Genomic DNA, 19,767 nt, shown 5'->3' with positions numbered 1-19,767 from the left:
GGTTTCCTTTGAAGGGGGATGGGTAGCAGAGCAAGGGCCATTTGATATGGTCCTTTCACCCTGTAGACTATGCAAACCAGGCTTCCTGTGTTCATATTCCACACCTTCAGCACTGTAGCATTCCCATTTTGGCTTCTCTGTGTTAAAATGAATATACAGTAGGCCTGCAGGTTACATTCCAGGGGTTCACATGCAAATGCAAAATCATGCAAAGCCAGGGAAAACCCCAGAATCGCCCCCGTTTAACTCTCCCTGTCTTACTGGGCTCTGGGAAGGTCATGCAAGGCCTCTGGAAGAGGCGGGGGAGCTTCTGTGAGATCTTGCTAGAGTCTCACAGTTTTCCAGAGGTGTTGCGTAGCCTTCCCAGAGCCTTCACTTTGCTTATCAAGATCTTGCTTATCAAGATCAAGGAAGGTTCCATGAGATCTTGTATGACCCCTTATAGCTGCCTGCCCTCTCCAGTTCCTGCCATCTGCACAAAGCTGCAGTTGTGCAAATAAATCACATGTCAGTTGCAGGTCTAAATTGTGACTTGAGTAGATTTTCCTCTTTAATTTTGAATAATGAATTCTGTCACTTTGGCTGCATTGCCTTATTGGTGCGCTCTGGTCATCCTGGGGGCAGGAAGAGAGTTAGGCAAGGACAACCAAAGCACTTAACTGCTGGAGAGCTTGCTTGGAGATGTTCCTTTGGCACCTGAGGTCAGGCCCAGCCTTGCCATCAGAAGGCGTAAAATGGTGTTTTAAAAAAAGAGGTATGGGAGTGGATTGGGGGCTGAAAATCTCTGGAAGCTGGAGTCTGCCCAGCACCCAGTCCTGTGGGTTATCGGCTTTCTTGTGAAATTGGGGCATGCTCACCACTTTGCTTAGAACCTTTGGCAAATAGGAGACTCTGAGGTCTTTACTTTCTTAGGAGTAGAGGGTGCACTTTGCTTTATTGGATCCGGCGGCAATTTTGTGTGTGTGTGGGCGCGCGTGCGTGTGTGTGCATGCATGCATGCAGAGGTTGAGGAGGTGGCTTTGTTCCTCCAGGAAAGAAACTGAGCCTGCCATGTCATTGGCCCATTCCTATGGAACTCTTTGCCACTGGAGATTCAGCGGGCGCCTTCTGTGCCAACTTTTAAATGCCTACTGAAAACTCTTTTGTTCCACTAGGCCTGTGCACAGGCCTTCCACAGTGGTCTAATAATGCTTGTTTCAATTTTTTTATGGTTTTACTGTATGGCTTTTCATTGTAGTAAGCTGCTGTGATATACACACACACATATGCAAGCCGGGGGGGGGGGCACTCCCAAGCAGAGGGAGCAAGTGGCCCCTCAATTCCCTGACCTTCAAAGAGGAAAACTAGGAGTCACACTTTGAGGTACCTTGTCCTGGCTGAAGGGACGTGGCTTTGAGCGCTTTGCCACAGGCAGGCAGCCAAAGGATTGAGCCTAAGATTCTCCTTGTCCCCCTTTACCCACCGCAGGGGCACCTTTCTACCCAACTCCCCCGGTGTATCAGTCCACACCCATCATAGTGCCTACGCAGCAGCAGCAGCCAATCCCACCAGCCAAGCGGGAGAAGAAAACGGTAAGAGAGCTCTGCAGCTGAATGCTGAGCCCTGTGGGTTGAAGGGAGAAGCTGGAAACTGGGGAGGTTGACGCTCCCCTCACCATGGGAGGAGTCTCTCCCACAGGTGTTCTGTTTAAAGCCTTTGTTGTTATTTACTCACCTTCCTCCTATGTGTTTTAAGGTGATATATGCAATATAATCAAAACAGTTTAAAATAGCAGCAAACAAATGGGAAAACCCTAAAAAGAAACACCCATTGTGGAGACCTCAGCCACTTAGAAAGCTTTTTGGAACAAAAATACCTCTTGGCAACACCTTAGTGGGTGTTATAATGGGGGTACCTTTGGGGGTGGGGGTGTAACATTGTAAAAGGGGCACCTCTTGGGGTGGGGTTTCCTTCCACCATGTGCTGCTGTTGCCCTTGGTGCGGCCCTCTGAACCGTGAGTTGCGAGTGTCATGCTCCCCTCACAGCATGAGGCTGGACCCCCAGCCAAGCCACTTTTGGGGGGAGGTGATTTGAGCGGGTGCTTCGTTCCATCCTTTCCAGATCCGCATCCGAGATCCCAACCAAGGGGGCAAAGACATAACGGAAGAGATCATGTCTGGTGGAGGAAGCCGCAACCCCACACCTCCCACGGTCAGGCCCTCGTCCACGCCCACCCCACCCCAGGTAACTGCGTGGCGACGGACACATGGTGGTAGGAGGCTGGCACTCATTCTCTGCTGTAGCCTCCTTGCGCAGCGTCTGTATCCCGGCAGCGCTTCTTGCCCTCACCCTCTCCTGCTCATCAGCTGCAAGGCAAAGCCAGTCGTCCTTGGAAAACTTCTTGCCAGAGATGAGCCAGCTTCTGAGGGCAAGGAAAGTTGGAGAAGGACCTTGGCTGCTTCAGGCGGGAGGGTCTCCAGGACTTGGGTTGTGGAACATTCCCCAGTTGTAGCTCCTCTCGGTTTATTGTTATTCAACACTTCATTTTTTTTTAAACAAAGTGCTTTGAAAGGCTTTCAGTTGAATTGTGGCAACCTTTAAATAGTTGGGTAGGGGAGAGGCATGCTTTCCCCTCAAATTCCATGGCATGGGGGGTGTCCAGATAACTGGTTGTGCCTTCTCCTTTCTCGCTGCTGTGAATAGTAATTTGTCTTTCTCCTCCTGCTGCTTTTCTCCCTCCCTCCCTCCCCATGCGCTTTTTTTTTATGACCGTATACCTTATTTCTTCCTTTTCTTGATTTTTTTTCCTTTCCAACCCAACTGGGTTTTCTGCCCCTCTTGCTCGCTTGTGTTCCATGTTGCTAGTTTTTATGTTCGCATGCTCATTATCACCCTTTTTTGTACTTCAAATCCCAGCAGCTGCCCAGCCAGGTCCCCGAGCACAGCCCTGTGGCGTTCGGGGCCATGGAGAGCTCTCACCTCGCTGCCAGCAGCCCCATCGCTGTGACAAGCGACCTGAAGCAAGGTGGGTGGACGGATCTCTTTGTCCCAGTTTTGAGAGGTGCTCTCCCTCTCTCTGTGAGGAGCCTCGAGAGCTGGTGAATCTGTGAGCCTGAACACTGAATCATTTCTGACCTTGTGGAAAGCGCCACCTTTCAGCATCTCATCTGCAAGTTGGTGGTGGTGATAACATTGACCCACCTTGCTGGTTTCTGTAGCGCTTTCACAAGCAGCCTGTTGGGCAAAACCACATGAAGTTAACAAGTTTTCTGAATTTTGGCCAAGGCAGACTAGGGGGGAAATGTGTCATGAATGACCTATCACCGATAGGAGCACAACATCTGGAAGGCACTAGGTTGGCAAAGGCAGTCTCAAGCTAGTGCTTAAATGAGCTGTAAATTCTTTGTGACAAGGAAGCCCTCTCTTTGGCACCCTAGAGCCATCAGTTACCCCCCGCAGCTTGACTGCTGGCCCGTTGGGCAGCTCCTTTCACACTTGCTCCCCACTGAATGCTCAATAGAACCAAGTGCTTCTTTGCTGCCCACACCTCCGCAGGGGTGGTTGACGTAGGTGGCTGCAGCAGCAAGCGGTCGTGGTCACAGTTCTGGCCAGTTCTGTTGTGACCCGGCACAGCTACTCTGAACCTGGAAGGAGGGCAGCAACTGCCAGGTTGGAGTGGCTGCCCAGTTGCTGCTCTGCTGAGTGCTTAGAGGGACCCAGCTGCACTCCTTAGGGTTCTCCATTGAAGAGGGAGGCAGATGTAGCTGAGGTTGTTGGTATTCTGTGGGGTGGCTGATGGAGAAGACATTGGGGGAATGATACATTTTAGGGCCATTGTTGGCAGGGTTCTGAGTCACTGCAGCTGCTATGACTCCTTGGCCAAGTAGGAAGGAGTCTGGTTGGTGGGGGGGGGGGGGATGTTTGTAGGGCTGCCTGGGCTGACAGGCATTCATAGTTGTTGCTCTTAATTTAATAATGATGGTGTTAATTTAATATTCGTTTCGCTGTTTATAATTATGCATGGGTGGGCTGTCGCTTGTTCTCTTTCTGGTTGTTATAAAAACATTGCAACAGTAAATGCTCTTAAAATACACGTCTTTACTTCTGTTTTTGCAATATAACTTATATATCTTATATATAACTTATGTATCTAAGAGCCTTGTTGAGACTTGCTGTATCCCTGAAACAGTCTGTGCTTGTAGATGTCAAGATTAGAAATTAAACCTGGTCTTTGAACACCTTGCACATTTCTTGAGTTCCCCCAGCTGTACAATGGGGCTTTGGGTTGTAACTCCTCCTTCTGGGATATGCAGGGTCACCTTGGGGTAAGACTCTGGGCAGGGGGTGGAGCAGGTAACGGTGACTGGGCAATTTTTAGTCTTTATTTCTTAAATACATAACCCATCTGGTGCCCCAGGTAGTTAAAATTGGATGATAATAATAATAATAATAATAATAATAATAATAATAATAATAATAATGGCAATAAACAAGGCAGGTAAAATCACTTCTATAGAATTAATTAAATACCACTGGCACTAGAATAAATTTAAACAATTTATAGGTACTGGGGTCAAAAACCTGTCAGGATAAAAATGCACAGGTGCATCTCACATTATGTCGGGGTTATGATCCTGGCTGTCACGTGCAAAGGCAAAAGCATGTAAAACTAGAACAGCCTCTGGAATGGTCCTGCAAGACCATCCCTACCTGTCCAAAAGCAGTTCTGAGCAGGCCTTGCCCCTGCCCCTCCATGTAAGACACCTCATCATTCTCACTAAGCTGTATAAAGGTCTTGCAAGGGTGCTCATGAGATCTTGGACAAGGCTTCCAGGGTTTTTTTCTTGCTCTTCTGGCCCTTTTTATTTTTAAAAAAATTCAGTGATCCATGTAAGGTATGATCAAGAAAGTGAAATCAGCCTAAGGTGCGATCTACCTGTATTTTCTTGCTGGCAGAAGGGATTATATAGACTCCCCTTGATATGGGAGCTCTAGACATTGGGAGCAGACGCTGAAGGGGCTCCCCAATTAGGAGCCCACCAAATGTCCTTTGGGTGTTCACAGGACAGAAAGAAGAGCCCCTCTGGAAAATCTTGATGTCCAGACCTCATGTGAGAGACTGTAGTTACTGGGAGTGAGCCACATTCTGCTTTATGTCTGGCCAAAGGCAAAAAATAAAAAATGAAGATGTTGCATTCAGTCAGTTCATGATAGCTGACCTGAAAGTCAGAGGCTGGCTGCAAAAGCTTTGAGAAAATGGCAGCCAGAAGATTTCTCAGCCTTGCGACTCCCACAAAACTAGTCCTCTTCTTTCCTAGTGGTGCTTCAGTGCCCTTGAACCAATCCCCTCAGTTGCTGCCATTGTCTTTGGTGACCCTATAGCAGAGGTGGCTTTCCAGTGTTCAGTCCCTTATTTACTGACTTGTGCAAGACAGTTGGGTTTCAGATATTACTGGCAAAACCTTTTTTGCAAATAGCGACTGGCCCTCTTGACTGTGAGTTTAGAAAGGCACCACGAGCCCAAAGGGGGAAGTTCAGTTGGTTCCTTGACAGTAGTGACAGGAGGCACCAGGCTCAGCCTAGCTTGTGGGGGTTAGGGGCGATGCATGCGCTCCACTCGTTGCATTGGCTGCTGAATTGGGCTTGCATCCCAAGATTCCCATTGTACATCTTGCATCTCCCCCCTTCATGCACATAACAAGACTCTAGGGTAAAAAACGAAGGCTGTGGGGCGGAGAGAGCTCCAACATAGTTCTCAGGACTTGAGACATTGTCTTTTGATTTATCCTGTAAATGCACATCCATGTTGTTAATCAGTGTCTTCGAAGCAACCTTGGCAAAGAAATCCACAAAAGGGCCCGTAGTTCACTTTTTTCACAGCTACACTGCTTGCGCATGGGAGCCCTTTGTGGCTCCAAAAAATCCCCTCCTCTGTGAGGAGGTGGTTCTTAGTGCCAAGGCAAGTGGCCCTTGAAGCCAAACTGCCCTATTAGGAACCACCAAAGAGAACAGCTAGGGTTTGGGGGCTCAGACTCCTTTTATATTGCAGAATGGGTGGCAAGCAAACTTGACAGAAAAGAGCAGCACATTGCTTGCTTAATCCCCATTTCTTCCTTCAGTAACCTCTGGGCTGAGAATTGAGGACTCTGGGCAGGGAGGTGCGTGGGGGTTTCTGCAGTTCCTCTTGGAAAGTGGGAGTGCGTAGATAATTGATGCAAATTCATTCTGATCTGACGAGTTAAATGGCCCTTTCTAACTCTTCCATTTTTTCCCCCCAGAAGAGAAGCCTAAAGCAGATCCAGTATTAAAATCTCCTTCCCCTGCCCTCAGACCAGAGCCTAGTGGAGAGAGGAAAGATCAAATGGGCCTGACAGCAGAGACCCCGACCACCTCCTCCTCCGAGACCTCAACAGAGCTTCCTCTCACAGCTTTGCCCTCCCCTGCGGTGGTCATTGCTGCCGCCGCCACTCCTCTGCCTCCTAAATCAACGTTTGCACCAGACTCAGAGGATCGATGTGAACTTGCTTCCTCGAAACAGGAAGCTGCACCTCTTCACAGTGCTGCGCCCTGCATGGAAGTGCCCGTCTGCCCCCCAACAGAGGATGCCAGCGCGGATATAGGCAGGGAGCCCCCTAGAATAGTCCCCAACGACCTCCAAGTGACTGCTAGTACTAATCTAATTACTGAACTGAACGGAGTTAGTGAAAGGGTCACAGTGACTGATGGCATCTTGGAACCAGATCAACCAGAGGCAGCTGGACCCTTGGCTGTGGATCTGGAGAGCCCAGAGGCACCTCTGGACGAGGCAGAAAGTGTGCCACTTCCAGCTTCCGTCGCTCTTCCTGCTGTTCCGTCTCTGCCTCCATCTCCTCCTCCCAGCCCTCCTCCCGTTTCTGCCGCTGCTACTGTTAGAGCGACGAGCCCTCTTCCTCCGCCACCATCTGCTTCTCCTCTCCCACTACCTGGTGCCCTCCCTGCTCTTCAGGGGGATTTAGAAGGAGAGGAGGCCACAAGAACTACCCTTGGCGAAGACACCCAGGAAAATCTGGAGAAAGAAGAGGTGGAGGTAGACGGACAACCGGAGGACAATGCAGACTCTCAGGGCTTGAATTCAAAGAAGGGCCCCGGAGCAGGTGAGTGTCCTCACGGAGTCACAGTGGTCTCTCCCAACTCCTTAAAAGTCTGTGGTACAGTTTATTCAGAGCCTGGACAGCTTGGCGGGGCGGGGGGGGGGGGAGGTTGGCTGCACAGGGGAAATAGGATCAGTTGCCTCAACTCCATGTGTGAGTGCGTGCTTTCTCTTGTTCGGTTGCAACTTGGAAAAGGATCTAGAGATGTGTATTTCAGAAGGCAGCTAAGTAGGCCCAGAGGAGGCCGGATGGGTAGGAAATTTGCCCAGTTCCTTTTTTTCAAATCCTGAAGGGGAGACAGGGACTGATGGGGACGGGGTAGGCTTGTTTCCTTCCCCACAATGAACAGGGCTTCTGTGGTATGATGAGCAAAAGCGAGAAACAGCCTGTGAAAGTGGTTTGTTTTTATGCTTCCTGCTTTATCTAGCAGAAAGCAGGCAGAACAACCATTTAGGGAGAGCTGCATTGGTGGGTGGGTGGCAGACTTGGGATGGTTCAAATGCTTGGCATTTTGCTGCTTTTCTCTCTCTCTCTCTCTCTCTCTCTCTCTCTCTCGTAAAAAAATAATTCACAAAACCCACCTTCTTTTCTGGCTCAGAATCTCTTCCCATATTATTCATTTTTAAGTTATTTTTATCCTACATCTTTAGGATTGGGCTTTTTACCTTTGCACTGTTCCCTTTCCTTTTACATAAAAAGAAACCCAAGCAGTCTCCAGAGTTGCTCCCAAATGATTTGTGAGATTACTTGCCAACACCTCTTTAATGTTAAAAGTTTTACTGTGTCTCTGAGAAATATGTATGGTATTTGAATTGCATTTCTTATCAAAGAGATCATCGCCCCAGTTTGAGGTAGTTTTCTTTTAATTTTCTCTAGTTGCACAGCTTTGCCAAAATAATTTCTCTTTTCCTTCCTTCTTCCGCCCCATAGAAGCCAATTATGGGATGTTGGTGGCTTGTGAGGATTTGAGGAAAGTCAGCCAGCAGCAGCAGCAGCAGCAGCAACATATGGGGTGTGGAGTTTAGATGGGAACTAGGAAAAGCCCCCTTTTTTCCTTGTGTCAGTGTAGCACCTGCTTCTTCCTGCTTCTCACCAATATTTTGTGTGAGTTGGAAGCTGCCTCTCCAGGGTGCTTGGGTCCCTTAGAAGGTGTGCTTGGATTGTTGTCCTTTCAGACTTGGGCCCTTCACAAGCACGTCTCTTAATCACTCTCTTGATCTGGGGAAGATTGCAAAGCTTTCCCTCTCATCTGTGTTGCAGCTCCCTGTATGGGCATGCGCTGAAGTGGTGGAATATAGGGAAGCCAGCTTCTGTAGTGCTGCAAAGGACTTGGTTTGGCAGTGGAGCCTCCTTGCCAGCAGAGATGCTGACAGCACCAGGACATGACTTGGGGGTCTCAGTCTCTGAAATGGCTCTTCGCACCCAGCTGCCATTGTCTGAAGTCTGATGCCATTCCTTCCTCCTCTGCAAACATGGGGGCTGCTGCCACCACAGACGGAAGTAGATGGTAGCTCCTCCCCCCTCTCACCCAGTGCCATGGGGTGCCTCATGTGGGCATGGCCTGGACTTGCACACACCCCTCCCAGGGTTCCTCCTGAGCCTTGCCTGACAGGGCAGTATGTCATAGTCTTCTGCCATCGCATTATGACATGGCAACAGGGCTATGCTCTGGTCAAGCCTTAAGTTTCATCCCTCGGACCTCCCTGCGATCCTTTCGTCCTTGGTCATTGGTGGCCAGTGCTAGTGGAAAGGGAGGCCTTGGGCTGCTTTGTGGGGTGGCCACAGAATTTGCAGTTCCTTTCCTGGTGGGAGAATCCCAGGTATGTGCTTAAGGCAGTTCACCACTAGCATTTCTAAGCAGCGGTGTTTGTCTTCTGGGCATCTCCCCAGGTGGGAGGAAGTACTGGGTTCATTACTGAACTCTGCAGTTAACTTGAAGGGGACTCTGGGGGGAGCGGGGAGAGAGAAAGCACTTGAGAGGAACTTTGGCTGGGCTTTATGGCCATCAATTGTTAAAAAGAGAAGCATCTGGGAATGTTTTAATAACCGTGACTCCAGGCATATGAATGGCTGTTCTGCGGTTCTAATGACTTCTACTTAGGCTGGCTCTGAATTGCTAAAGTCCAGAATATCTTGGGTTGGTCTGTCAGGTGCAGCTCAGAAGCATCCTGTGTTGCTTTATCAGTCCTCATTGCCTTTATTTACGGGCGTGCAAAGAAGCCGCCGCACAAGGAGGCTCCTTTCCGCCATCCTCTGTTTCTTTCAAGCTTAAATATTGCAATTAGAAGGAAGGAGGGAGGTTTAGGGTAATTAACCCTATTACAATTTAATGCACCGGGGGGGGTGTAACTTTTGCTTTGTGGCTTGTTTTGAGGAGTAGGTGAAAAGTTGCCTGTTGCACAGTTATGCAGGTCATTTGTGTGTCCACCAGTAACTAGTTTCTGTAGGACGTCCTGACCATTTTCTGAACTGGGGGAAGTGAGTTTGAGCCCATTGTGGCTGCAGCAGGGAAGGGTATGGGGAGCACATTTTGCACCAGCCTCCAGAGGTAGTAGGTGGTGAGCTCTTTGCAGATAGTTTTTTTTTTTCTACCGAGATGGGCCTGACTGATTTCACCAGCTGAAATGCTGCACTCATTCCTAGAAGGATAAGACCACCAATAGGACACAGTGGCTATGTGCTTCCTTGCAGCTCAGAGGCCACTTGCTTCTGAATACCAGTGGGTAGAACAGGCCACCAAAAATCTCTGTGGTTTTCTGCGAGTAGACCAGGAACCCCCATGCATTTCAGTCGTTAGACCTGGCTTCTGAGAATCCCCATCCTCACTAAATAGCAATCGCTGGGGGAGAACAGCAGGACTGAGGGTTAAGTTCTTTTCCTTGGGTCAAAGCTGGCCAGGCTCTTTGTCCCCTCGTGCTTTGTCAGAGCTCTCTGGGTCCACCATCTCTTCCAAGCTGATGCTGTTAACAAGCTGCTAACCCTTTGGCACATTTTAAGGTGCTCAGACCTATTTCTGCTCTTGTTGCCAACAGAAACAATATTAAGCAAAGAAGAATCTGCACTCATGGTTCTCCAAAGCCACCTCTCTATATAGCAGTGTTTTTCAAACATTTTGGGGCAAAGGCACACTTGTTTCATGAAAAAAATCACGAGGCACACCACCATTAGAAAATGTTAAAAAATTTAACTCTGTGCCTTTATTGACTATATATAAAGTAATTCTCTTGAATAGGAATCAAATAAACACAAAGAATTTTATAATTACTTTATTATGAAATAGTAAGTAAACAGAAATATGAAAAATTATAGAATACTTCATTTTTTAATTTTTTTAATTTTTCCCACGGCACACCAGGCAACATCTCGAGGCACACTAGTGTGCCGTGGAACAGTGGTTGAAAAACACTGCTATATAGGCCCTGTTGGTGTTTGCCCTCTGGTGTTGGAGGTGTAGAACTGCACTGTGGTTGTGTTTTGACTTGGTGTGGGTGTGCATGAGAGAAAGAGATAATTGGGATGGGGGAATCTGATCTTCCAGGTTGGAAGCACAATGAATCATCTTTTCAAGGGGCATTTAAAATTACACTGCAAAAATCAGTTGCTCTGTGTTTCATTTACAAAATCTCAGCCAAGAGTCATACAAGAGGACTTACATAGGCAGCTTTGTGTCCCCCACTGCACCCCACAGCTGCCTATTGCTGTGTCTTGCCTTGGACCAAGGAAGAGGCAACAGGGCCAGGGCCAGGGCCACGCTTCCGTAAATTGTCAGGAAGTCAGAGGAACTTCAGTGAGGGGCAGAAGTGTCACCTCTTGGTTCATTTGCACCTCTAGAATCTCTTGAATTGTTTTCCTAATGTCAGCTGTCAATGTGACCCCTTTCCCCTTGTCTTCAGGTTGTTTCTGTGAGGCTGAGGCAAGTTTCTCCCCTTCCCATAGTTTTAAGCTTACTGGAAAAAGGGAGCCCGTGCTCAAGGCTGTTCTGTTCCAAGCAGGCTCCAGATTTGACAAATAACCTGTCCAACTTTATCTTGTAGCCCAAACAGCTGCAACTGCACCAAAGATGTGGAACAAACCAAAAGAGCGGAGCCAGGCCGCCGAGGAGGGGGTGGAGGCCGAACCCGAGGTAAGGCGGGCAGGAGGGCGGAGAGGTGGGGTGCTCAGGAGCCATCGTGCTGCCAAGTTTCAAGGGATTCTCTGGCCCTAGATGTGAACCTACTAAGCCAGGGAGCCCCAGAAGTTTGCCTAGCTTCTGATTTTGAGTGACTGCCCTTGTAGAGAGGCATAAGTTGAGGAAAATGTTAAGAGTGCTACCACCTTCATCAGACTCCTCTCCAGACTCCCATTAACCAGGTTGGCAGAGGCTGCAGTATTGTTTGCTAGTGGAGCTTTTAATCAGTTCTGATGGGGAAGTGTTGATTTGGTGTGGGGGGGTGTCAATTGAAAAACAAAATCCTTTTTAAAAAATCATTTGGGCTGTTCTGGACGCTTTACAGCAACAGAGCAGTGTCAGTACTTTGGAAACTATTCCAAAATGATAGACACTGGAGAATGCCTGTTGTTGTTGTTTTTTTTTTAAAAAAATCCATAATCTCTGTTTGGCCAGAATTTCCCTTTTTCAGACTGAGAGCCTTTCTCCCCCATGGGCAGCCTTCCAGGGGCCAGTGGAGGGCAGGGCCAGGGGCATAAAAAAGAAGGCAGGGCAGCAGATGCAACTCCCACCCTTTGTACAGTCATGCAGGATTCTACACGCCACTCTATCTAGGCAAGTGAGAAGTATTCTCACGGCTCCAACCAGGTGTGCAGCAGCAGAGCTAAGGAAAGGGGCATTTCCTTGGAAGAGTCCCAAGGACCAGTGAGAGGAGTCTGGAGGGCCACATGCGACTTCCAGTCCTTAGATTAGAGGCAGTGGAGCTTTGTCTATTGAGTGCTTGGCAGAGAGTAGGGCGCTGATTTGGGGCTTGCTTGTTGTTTCAGCCTAAAGCAGAAGTGGAACCTGGAGGTGACAGGATACTTGAATCTGAACAAGAGGCAATGAGCCAGAAGACTTGCCCTAGGAGGGACTCCCACTCTGACCTTAAGGTAGCGAAAGCTGCGGAGGAGAATGGTGAGCAGGAAGGGGAGCCCATTCGCAACGGTGCTGAGAACGTCTCCGAGGGGGAAGGAGGTGAGGGGAATTCAGGCTGCGCAGAGAGTCCCAGTGAAACCCCAGCCTGCCAGTATAAGCCAGGTAAGTCCCAGTCACCCTCTGCAAATCTTACCCTAGAAGTTGGGGCATCCTCAGCAGTGTTGCCTTTCCGTGGCATGGGCTGTTACTCCTCTGCCTCTTTGGGGAAAACAGCATTTCTCTTAGCAAAGGGGTAAGAGAAAGCAATGGCAAAGGGGCCCTAGTTACTTGCTTTGCATGCAGAAGGCCCCAGCTTCAGCCCTCGGCAGCATCTCCAGGGCAAGGAGAACTGCTGCCAGTGTAGATGATACTGAGCTAGATCAACAGAGTAAGGCAGCTTGCTTTGTTCCTGTGTAACCAGGAAAATGTTGAGCAAGCTGGCAGGGAGAGAGAGAGAGAGGGAGCCTTCCTAGGAGAGGGCTTGGTGTGGTGTAAGATGCAGCTTCTGGACTAAGAGGGTGATTCTTTGACTCAAATCTCCAGGCCACCTCCGGAGTTTAAGGGCTGCTTCATGCAGTTGGCAGGCATGCCTTATTTCTTGTACACATGAGCCGGAAATGGACAGTTGGCTATGACTTGCCAGTATTTTGAAAGAAGAAGCTGGCTGCAGGTGGAGTGAGCCCCTTGTGAGGTGGCTTCTGGAGAAGAAGGCATCACTCCATGTCAATGCTTTTCCGGCCTGGAAACCTGCCTTTGCTGCTTGGTTCCCTGAGATTCTGACTCTGAATCGGTGTGGATTCAGCAGGGCACGTGGTGGAGCCCACGCTGGCACCTCCAGGGCCCTAGCTGGCAGCCGTCACTGCACTTACGCCTCCCGACTCCCTTCCAGGCCTTTTAATTTTTCATGTGGTGCCAGAGCTCTCGTTTCCAGGATGTCAAACTTGTGGCTCCAGATGTTTGCCTCCCTTTAAAGAGCACTTCATTGGTGGTTAATTCCTGAAAATGACCCTTTGAAAGACTGAAACATATAAATTCTTTATAGAATATCTGCTGGGCCTAGACTACCGTCTTCTCTACAAATCTCTGCTGCATTGCCCCTCTGTGTGATAAAAGTGACCACCTGTAGCTCTTTGGGCAACCTATGCTCCCTGAGCCTCCAGGTGCATCTGCACAGAGCAGAGTGCACAACTGTCCCTCTGCAACTGTCCCTCTGCTGTATGCTCTGCTGCTGCTTGTACTGTGCTTCCCAAGGGTTCTTTAGAACAAAGCTACAAAACCTGTGGACGGCTGTCGCGGTGCTGTCCTGCTCCTGCTTCTTCCCCTTCAGCATCAAGCCCTTCTTTTTTTCCTTCTGTGCAAAGAGATGCGGGGTGGGGGGGTGTCCCTCAGTCAAGAAAGGGCTCAAGCAAGGCCCCATGTGACCAAATGGATGCAAAGCCAGACCTCCACAATCAGAGTGCAACATTCTTTTTCCATGGAGCCATGCAGTCATTCCCTCGACCATTTCGTGACTTCCCCACAAAATGGGGACAGGGTGAGGCAAAGGAGAAAGACCCCCATGTCCACAATTGTAATTGGAGCAAGGGGGCCTTGGTGGGGAAACATGGCGCAATGAATTGCCCCATCCTGAGGCTGGTGGTGTCATTACAGAGCAGTGGAAGCCTCAGGACTCCGAAGGGAAGAAGCAGTACGACCGGGAGTTCCTCTTAGACTTCCAGTTCATGCCTGCCTGCATCCAGAAGCCGGAGGGGCTGCCGCCCATCAGCGATGTGGTCCTTGACAAGGTATGGGGCTAGTGTGTAGGCAGAGGAAGTGAGTTTGTGGTGGCGGCTGAAGGTCGAGAGTAAGGCATGCCTAGTGTTTTAAACTGAGAACTTGGATTTTGCAACATTTTGAAGACCTGGTCCGATTTAATAAGGCACAAGAGGAGATGCTGCCACTGGACTGGGTTTAAAACTAGATGATATGTATGCATCTTCCCCAAAACATTCTTCTAGCCTCAGGAAGCAGAAAACCCCCAGTTCCCTTCCCCTGAGCTGCCTCTCTGTCAACAGACATGAAGAAGCTTTGCTTCCTGGTGGTGGGGTAGTTAGATGGCCTTGAACTGCCATGCCTCAGTTTGCTCAGCTTTAGCAGGCACCCCCCTCAGAGGTAAAGTTATAAGGGAAGTGGATCTTGATGGGCAGGATGAGTCATTGGCTGTGCATTTTGTTTTCAACTGTAGCTCTTGAGGCTACTTGGGAGTATCTACCAAATGCTGCTGTCTGTGCAGACGGTTGCTGCATGGCTACCCATAACTTTACATTTTTCTACCAATACAGATCAATCAGCCAAAACTGCCTCTTCGAACTTTGGATCCTCGGATATTGGCACGGGGTCCAGATTTCACACCAGCATTTGCTGATTTCGGAAGACAAATCCCTGGAGGGCGGGGCACACCTGTAAGTGTCAGAGTTACATCCACAGTTAGAAATGACCTTTTCCCTTTTCCCTCCAGAATCTGGAGCAGCTCCCAGTTTGGGGGCTCTTCTGCAGTCATGTTTTCTCAGTCTTCCATTTTCCCTCTTTCCTTCCTCCTCCCTCCGCCACCAGCTTAGTATTCTGCTGAGGTTCTGCTTCTTGAACTCTTTGGTTTCTGGATAGTGGGGGCCTGGAAATGGGGAGGGGGGGCAAGCAGGGACAATACGGGGCTGGGGGGGGGGAACAAAAAAAGGAGGAGAAATCTTCTTAAAATAATTATGGGGAGTCAGGTGAAAAAAGTTCTTTGCAAGTGGCACCTGCTTCTTGGCTTGCGGAACAGCCATCCAGCTAATGGGTTTTTAATGGGAAATAACAAAAAATGGGGGGGGGGGAGAGTTAAATTTAAGCTAAAGACCTACCTTCTGAAGTTGTGATGCCCATCTGCTGTAACAGACGCCTACTTGGGCGTGCCAGGTCTTTCTGTGTCAGCCTGTGGATAATACCTTCCTCTCCCCCACCCCTTTCTTTCTTTTTACAGGCCTGCAAAGTGCAGCCCCCACCTGGACTCCAGCCCCTTGCTCGGTGTGGGCCCCCAGCATGCCCTTTGTTGGTCTCATCTCACCCACAGCTGAGGAACCTGACCATAGGGGTAAGCCATCCTGCCCCCTAAGTTTCCTCCCTCACTATGAGCGTCTTTTTGCAAAGCCTTCTCCTCTGCCCTCCTGTCTTCAGAGGAGCTAGCAAACAACCCCACAGAGCACAAGCCTGTAATGGAAATGGCACCAGCCTTGCCTTGTACTCTTCTCTAGGCTGCCGTCTCTTCAGTGGTGGGTGGGACAGCACCAGCAGAGGGCATACTGGGACTTTGGCCTGAGCTGGATCTGCCCTAGGGCTGCTCTTCGCAGTCCTGTGTAGAGGGGGAGACCAGGTAAGTCCTGCTTGGCCTGTCTTCGTTTTTCTTTTGGCTTGGAGCATTTAGCAGCTCGTGGATGCTCCATCTCAGCCTTGCTGAATGGCAGCTTTCCCCCCCTTCTGCATTTTGGAAAGTAACAGCTTTTCACTAACCTTGGTACCTGGTGGCACAGTTAATCGGGTAACAAGTTTAAAAAATGCACCTTCTTTTCAAAAACGACTTGGGTGAGGTGAAGTAGAAATAGGTACAAATAGCTTAAGAAAAATAGCCAGCTGCTGTGCTGTAAAAGCTACCCCAGATGCACCAGGAGGAAGGCCTCAATCTAACTCAGTGGCTCGGTTTTCTAACGCTAGAAAAGAATACAAGGGCCATTATGCTACAGAAGGTGCCGGAGATAGAGGATTGAATTATTGTTGATTGTGGTGCTGATAGGTGAGTGCTGGCTGAGGGCTACCATGAAATGGCAACCCTTACGTCTGACTGCAAAATATTAAACATTCTTGGGTGGTGTTTGGGAATGAGAGGTTGGGAGCGGTGGTTGGGAGTGAGAGGTATGGAGGGGCAGGGGGGCAGAAGCGAAGATCTTGTGTCTGCATCAGACCTGATGTGGCCGGCATCATGAACTTCACAAGTTTGTGATCTTAGTACAGCTCCTTTGCTGCTTATTCCTGTCCAGACTGGGAAATGATTTTACTTCGCTCTGTGTTGAGCAGAGACTCCTCCTGGGGGATGTCCATGAAACACTTGTTGAAGTGCCAAAATCAAGGTATCCTGCTGCCTGTTAGGGTATCCCATAATGATCACTGCTTCCCCCCAAAATTGTAGAAAGGGAGCTACAGTAGCAGGTGCTACAGCTCAAGCTGCTGGTGTAGAATTTAAGCACACAGAGAAGCTCCTGGCTGCATTTTGGATGTCAAGGGCTGGATTCTCGAAGGAGTTGGTGTGGTGCTGGTGCCTGCGTGCTAGCCTTAATTGGTGCAGAACATGTGTGAATGGTGAAACCTCAGGAGGAGCGAGCTAGTGGTTTGCTGCTCTGTCCCACCAGTCAGGCTTGTTGTTGGCACTGTCTCCTCAGCAGCACCGTGGGCCGGTTGGAGCTGCGTCTGGATCACACTGGCCTGTGTACTCTGGTGTGCCTCTCAGGCAAAGTCCTGATTATTTGCTTGGATATGGACCTCATGTTGCAGGATTGGGGCTGTTGTGCTCACTTGCCAGACAGCAGGGGGAAGTGTGTTCTCCAGCACCTTTAAAACCTCCCCCCCAAAACCCCACTCTTTCTCTTTCTTCCTCCTCCTACCTTGCCCTTCTTAAACGTTTGGTTCTCTTGTACCTCAGAAGGTGCAGTGTCCTGAAAACTTGGGGTTGTTTATCACAGCCACAGTGAAACATGGTCAGGAAGGCTCAGCCTCAGGTAGCAAAGGAGGGGCTGCTTTTTGTGTGGCAGGGACTGCTTGCCGGCAGCATTCCGTCTTGGTTCATATTCTCTCTGTGGGAAAGGTCTGTAACTCCATCCTTCAGTCCTCAGGTAGAACTGAGAAAATTTCCCTGTCTGAAACCCTGAAGATGGACTTTGTATAAGGCAGTTTGCTACATTCCTATATTCACCTGCATAAATTCCCAAGTAGATGCTAGTGTTGGCAGAACAGGGTTGCTTTGATGCTGGACGTACTGTATGTGTTGTTTGAGCCTCTTTGTGTTAAAAGGGACTTAACATTCAAGGGACTGGTTTTTCTCTTAGCTGTTAAACGTTGGACAGCGGAGATCTCAGCCAGGCCAGAGGCGGGAGCCCAGGAAGATCATCACGGTTTGTGTTAAAGAGGATGTACACCTGAAGAAAGCTGAGAATGCCTGGAAGCCGAGTCTGAAGCGTGAGACGCAAGCAGAAGACTCTGAGAGCATCAAAACCCAGGTGAGGCAAGAACATGATCCTCCTGGCTGGGCTGCCAAGGGGCTGGCCCTACTCCCCACTTTAACACCCACCCTTAGCTGTAGTGTGATTTGCATGGCTAAGAACAGGGTGGTCCAACGTGCAGCCCAAAGGCCGCATATGGCAACATTTGACACCCCCACCTCCCCAGCCCTCGTGCTGCCTTTCCAAGCTGAGCAAGTGATGGGCTGGGCTGGGGGTGCTCTAACAGGGTCCTAGAGTTCTGCCACCTTCTTCCCAAAGCCTGGTTAGTGCTTTCCTGCTTTGGAAGGGGGTGGGAGGGACTCACTTACCCGGCTATGGGAAGACAGCACAAATTTTGGCCTCGCTCCTCCCCCTCCCCACCCCACAACACATGGGTGCCTTGTTGAAATACAATTGCGGCCCACTTGATATGAAAAGTTGGACCTTCCTGGCTTAAAAGGACAAGTGAGGATACCAGACAACCTACTACCTCTCTGGCAGGTGTATTTTCTCTATGTTATCTACTTGACTGTTTCTGCCTTTCCTTGGGAGGGGGAAAGAAGGGGGATCCCACAGAGGACAGACTTCCTGTGTGGAATATATTTGCGTTCTGAGCTGCCACTGTACAAAGCTTTTGCTGCTCTGGAGTCTGGTTGTTTCAACCTGGCTGTGTCTGAACTTCCCTGTCTGCCTGTCTTCCCCTTTCCTCCTGGAGTTGCTGTGAACATGGGTGGAGCTGTTCAAGCTGACCTGGCATGGTTTGGGCATACGACGCAATGAAGCATACCTGCCTGGGTACTGAAAGCAGCTGTCTTGGGCCGTTGCTCTCCTAGGCCTTTTGCCTCATTTGAGTTTTGCACCTTAACACCTGCATTTTCCCTTCAGGAGCTATTCCGCAAGGTCCGAAGCATCTTGAATAAGTTGACACCGCAGATGTTCAATCAACTGATGAAGCAAGTGACTGATCTAACTGTGGACACCGAAGAGAGGTTGAAAGGCGTCATCGACCTTGTGTTCGAGAAAGCCATTGATGAACCCAGCTTCTCTGTGGCCTATGCAAACATGTGCAGGTGTCTCGTCACGGTAAGTGTGGTGTGGGAAGTTGGAAGAGGAAAATACCCAGTGGGAGCAGGGGCATGGCAGAGCTCCTGCTTAACATGCAGGATAGCCCAGATTTGATCCCTGCCATCTGCTGTTAAAAGGATGATTTGAAAAGGACCTTATTGGCCTGAGTCTCAGGAGATACTCTGCCATTCAGGGTAGACAATACTGGGCTGAATTGCACTGGTCTGTCATCTGCTGCCTTTTAGACACCAGAACGAAAAGGGGTTTATGGGGAGGTTGTCCTGAAGATGTTTATCTGAACCAGGCTCATGCAGGCAATTAATAATAGCACCTTTCCATAATAGTTCACCTTTGATGTTAAAAGTTTATATATATTATGTATGTATATATATGTATTATATATATTATGTATATATATGTATATATGTTGTTTTCAATATGAATGCTGTGAACCAGCCTGTTTGCTCTAATATGTTTTTATGAATAATGGCCCGTAAATATTTTTATAAATAAAATGATAAAATGCTGGTTAGGAATGCAGCAAGTGATGAGAGTGCCCTGTTTTGCCTGTGTTGTGCTCACCTTCCTCCTCCTTGGCCCTTTTGACATGTGCTGCACACAGCTGAAGGTGCCCATGGCGGATAAGCCCGGGAGCTTTGTCAACTTCCGGAAGCTACTCTTGAATCGTTGCCAGAAAGAATTTGAAAAGGACAAAGCTGATGACGATGTCTTTGAGAAGAAGCAGAAGGAGCTGGAAGCTGCCACAACGGTGAGTGTCTGCAGAGCACCCTCTGTGCGCTCCCAGGAGCAGGGAGGCCAAGACATGGGAGTCCTGCGGTGTTGCTGGCCTGGGAAGCGAGGCCATGGGCTTGTGGTGTGGCAGGCAGCCCTTTCTCACCACCCCTTCCTTCTCAGCCAGAGGAGAGGACGCGGCTCCACGATGAACTGGAAGAAGCCAAGGACAAGGCCCGGCGGCGCTCCATTGGCAACATAAAGTTCATTGGGGAGCTCTTCAAGCTGAAGATGCTGACAGAGGCCATCATGCACGACTGTGTGGTGAAGCTGCTGAAGAACCACGACGAGGAGTCCCTTGAGTGCCTCTGCCGCCTCTTGACTACCATTGGCAAAGACTTGGACTTTGAGAAAGCCAAGGTTAGAAGAACCTGGCACCCACACTGAGACCCTTGGTGGCTGTAGCCTTTTCTGTGGGCTGCTAAATGGCGC

At 49.4% G+C, this 19,767-nt stretch overlaps 1 protein-coding gene across 50 annotated transcripts in view; it reads left to right on the top strand.

Moving 5' to 3' along the window:
- Positions 1–19,767, top strand: part of EIF4G3 (eukaryotic translation initiation factor 4 gamma 3) — a 77,502-nt gene that overhangs the window by 45,334 nt on the left and 12,401 nt on the right. For 25 of the 50 annotated variants that reach the window (XM_083750069.1, XM_083750067.1, XM_083750059.1 and 22 more), the window contains 13 exons: positions 1,468–1,571; positions 2,102–2,224; positions 2,897–3,005; positions 6,259–7,113; positions 11,145–11,233; positions 12,085–12,337; positions 13,865–13,998; positions 14,536–14,655; positions 15,213–15,323; positions 17,326–17,496; positions 18,364–18,561; positions 19,166–19,312; positions 19,459–19,695. In XM_083750069.1, coding sequence (XP_083606195.1) covers positions 1,468–1,571; positions 2,102–2,224; positions 2,897–3,005; positions 6,259–7,113; positions 11,145–11,233; positions 12,085–12,337; positions 13,865–13,998; positions 14,536–14,655; positions 15,213–15,323; positions 17,326–17,496; positions 18,364–18,561; positions 19,166–19,312; positions 19,459–19,695 — 2,651 coding nt within the window. The remainder of the gene's footprint in view (positions 1–1,467; positions 1,572–2,101; positions 2,225–2,896; positions 3,006–6,258; positions 7,114–11,144; positions 11,234–12,084; positions 12,338–13,864; positions 13,999–14,535; positions 14,656–15,212; positions 15,324–17,325; positions 17,497–18,363; positions 18,562–19,165; positions 19,313–19,458; positions 19,696–19,767) is intronic. The other 25 variants (XM_083750068.1, XM_083750061.1, XM_083750060.1 and 22 more) reach the window with 3 other exon arrangements.

The sequence above is a fragment of the Podarcis gaigeae genome, assembly GCF_964106915.1.
Source record: "Podarcis gaigeae genome assembly, chromosome: 8".
Classification (NCBI taxonomy): Eukaryota; Metazoa; Chordata; class Lepidosauria; order Squamata; family Lacertidae; genus Podarcis; species Podarcis gaigeae.
The sequence above is the reverse complement of the archived record's forward strand: the minus strand, read 5'-3'. Positions and strand labels throughout refer to the sequence as shown.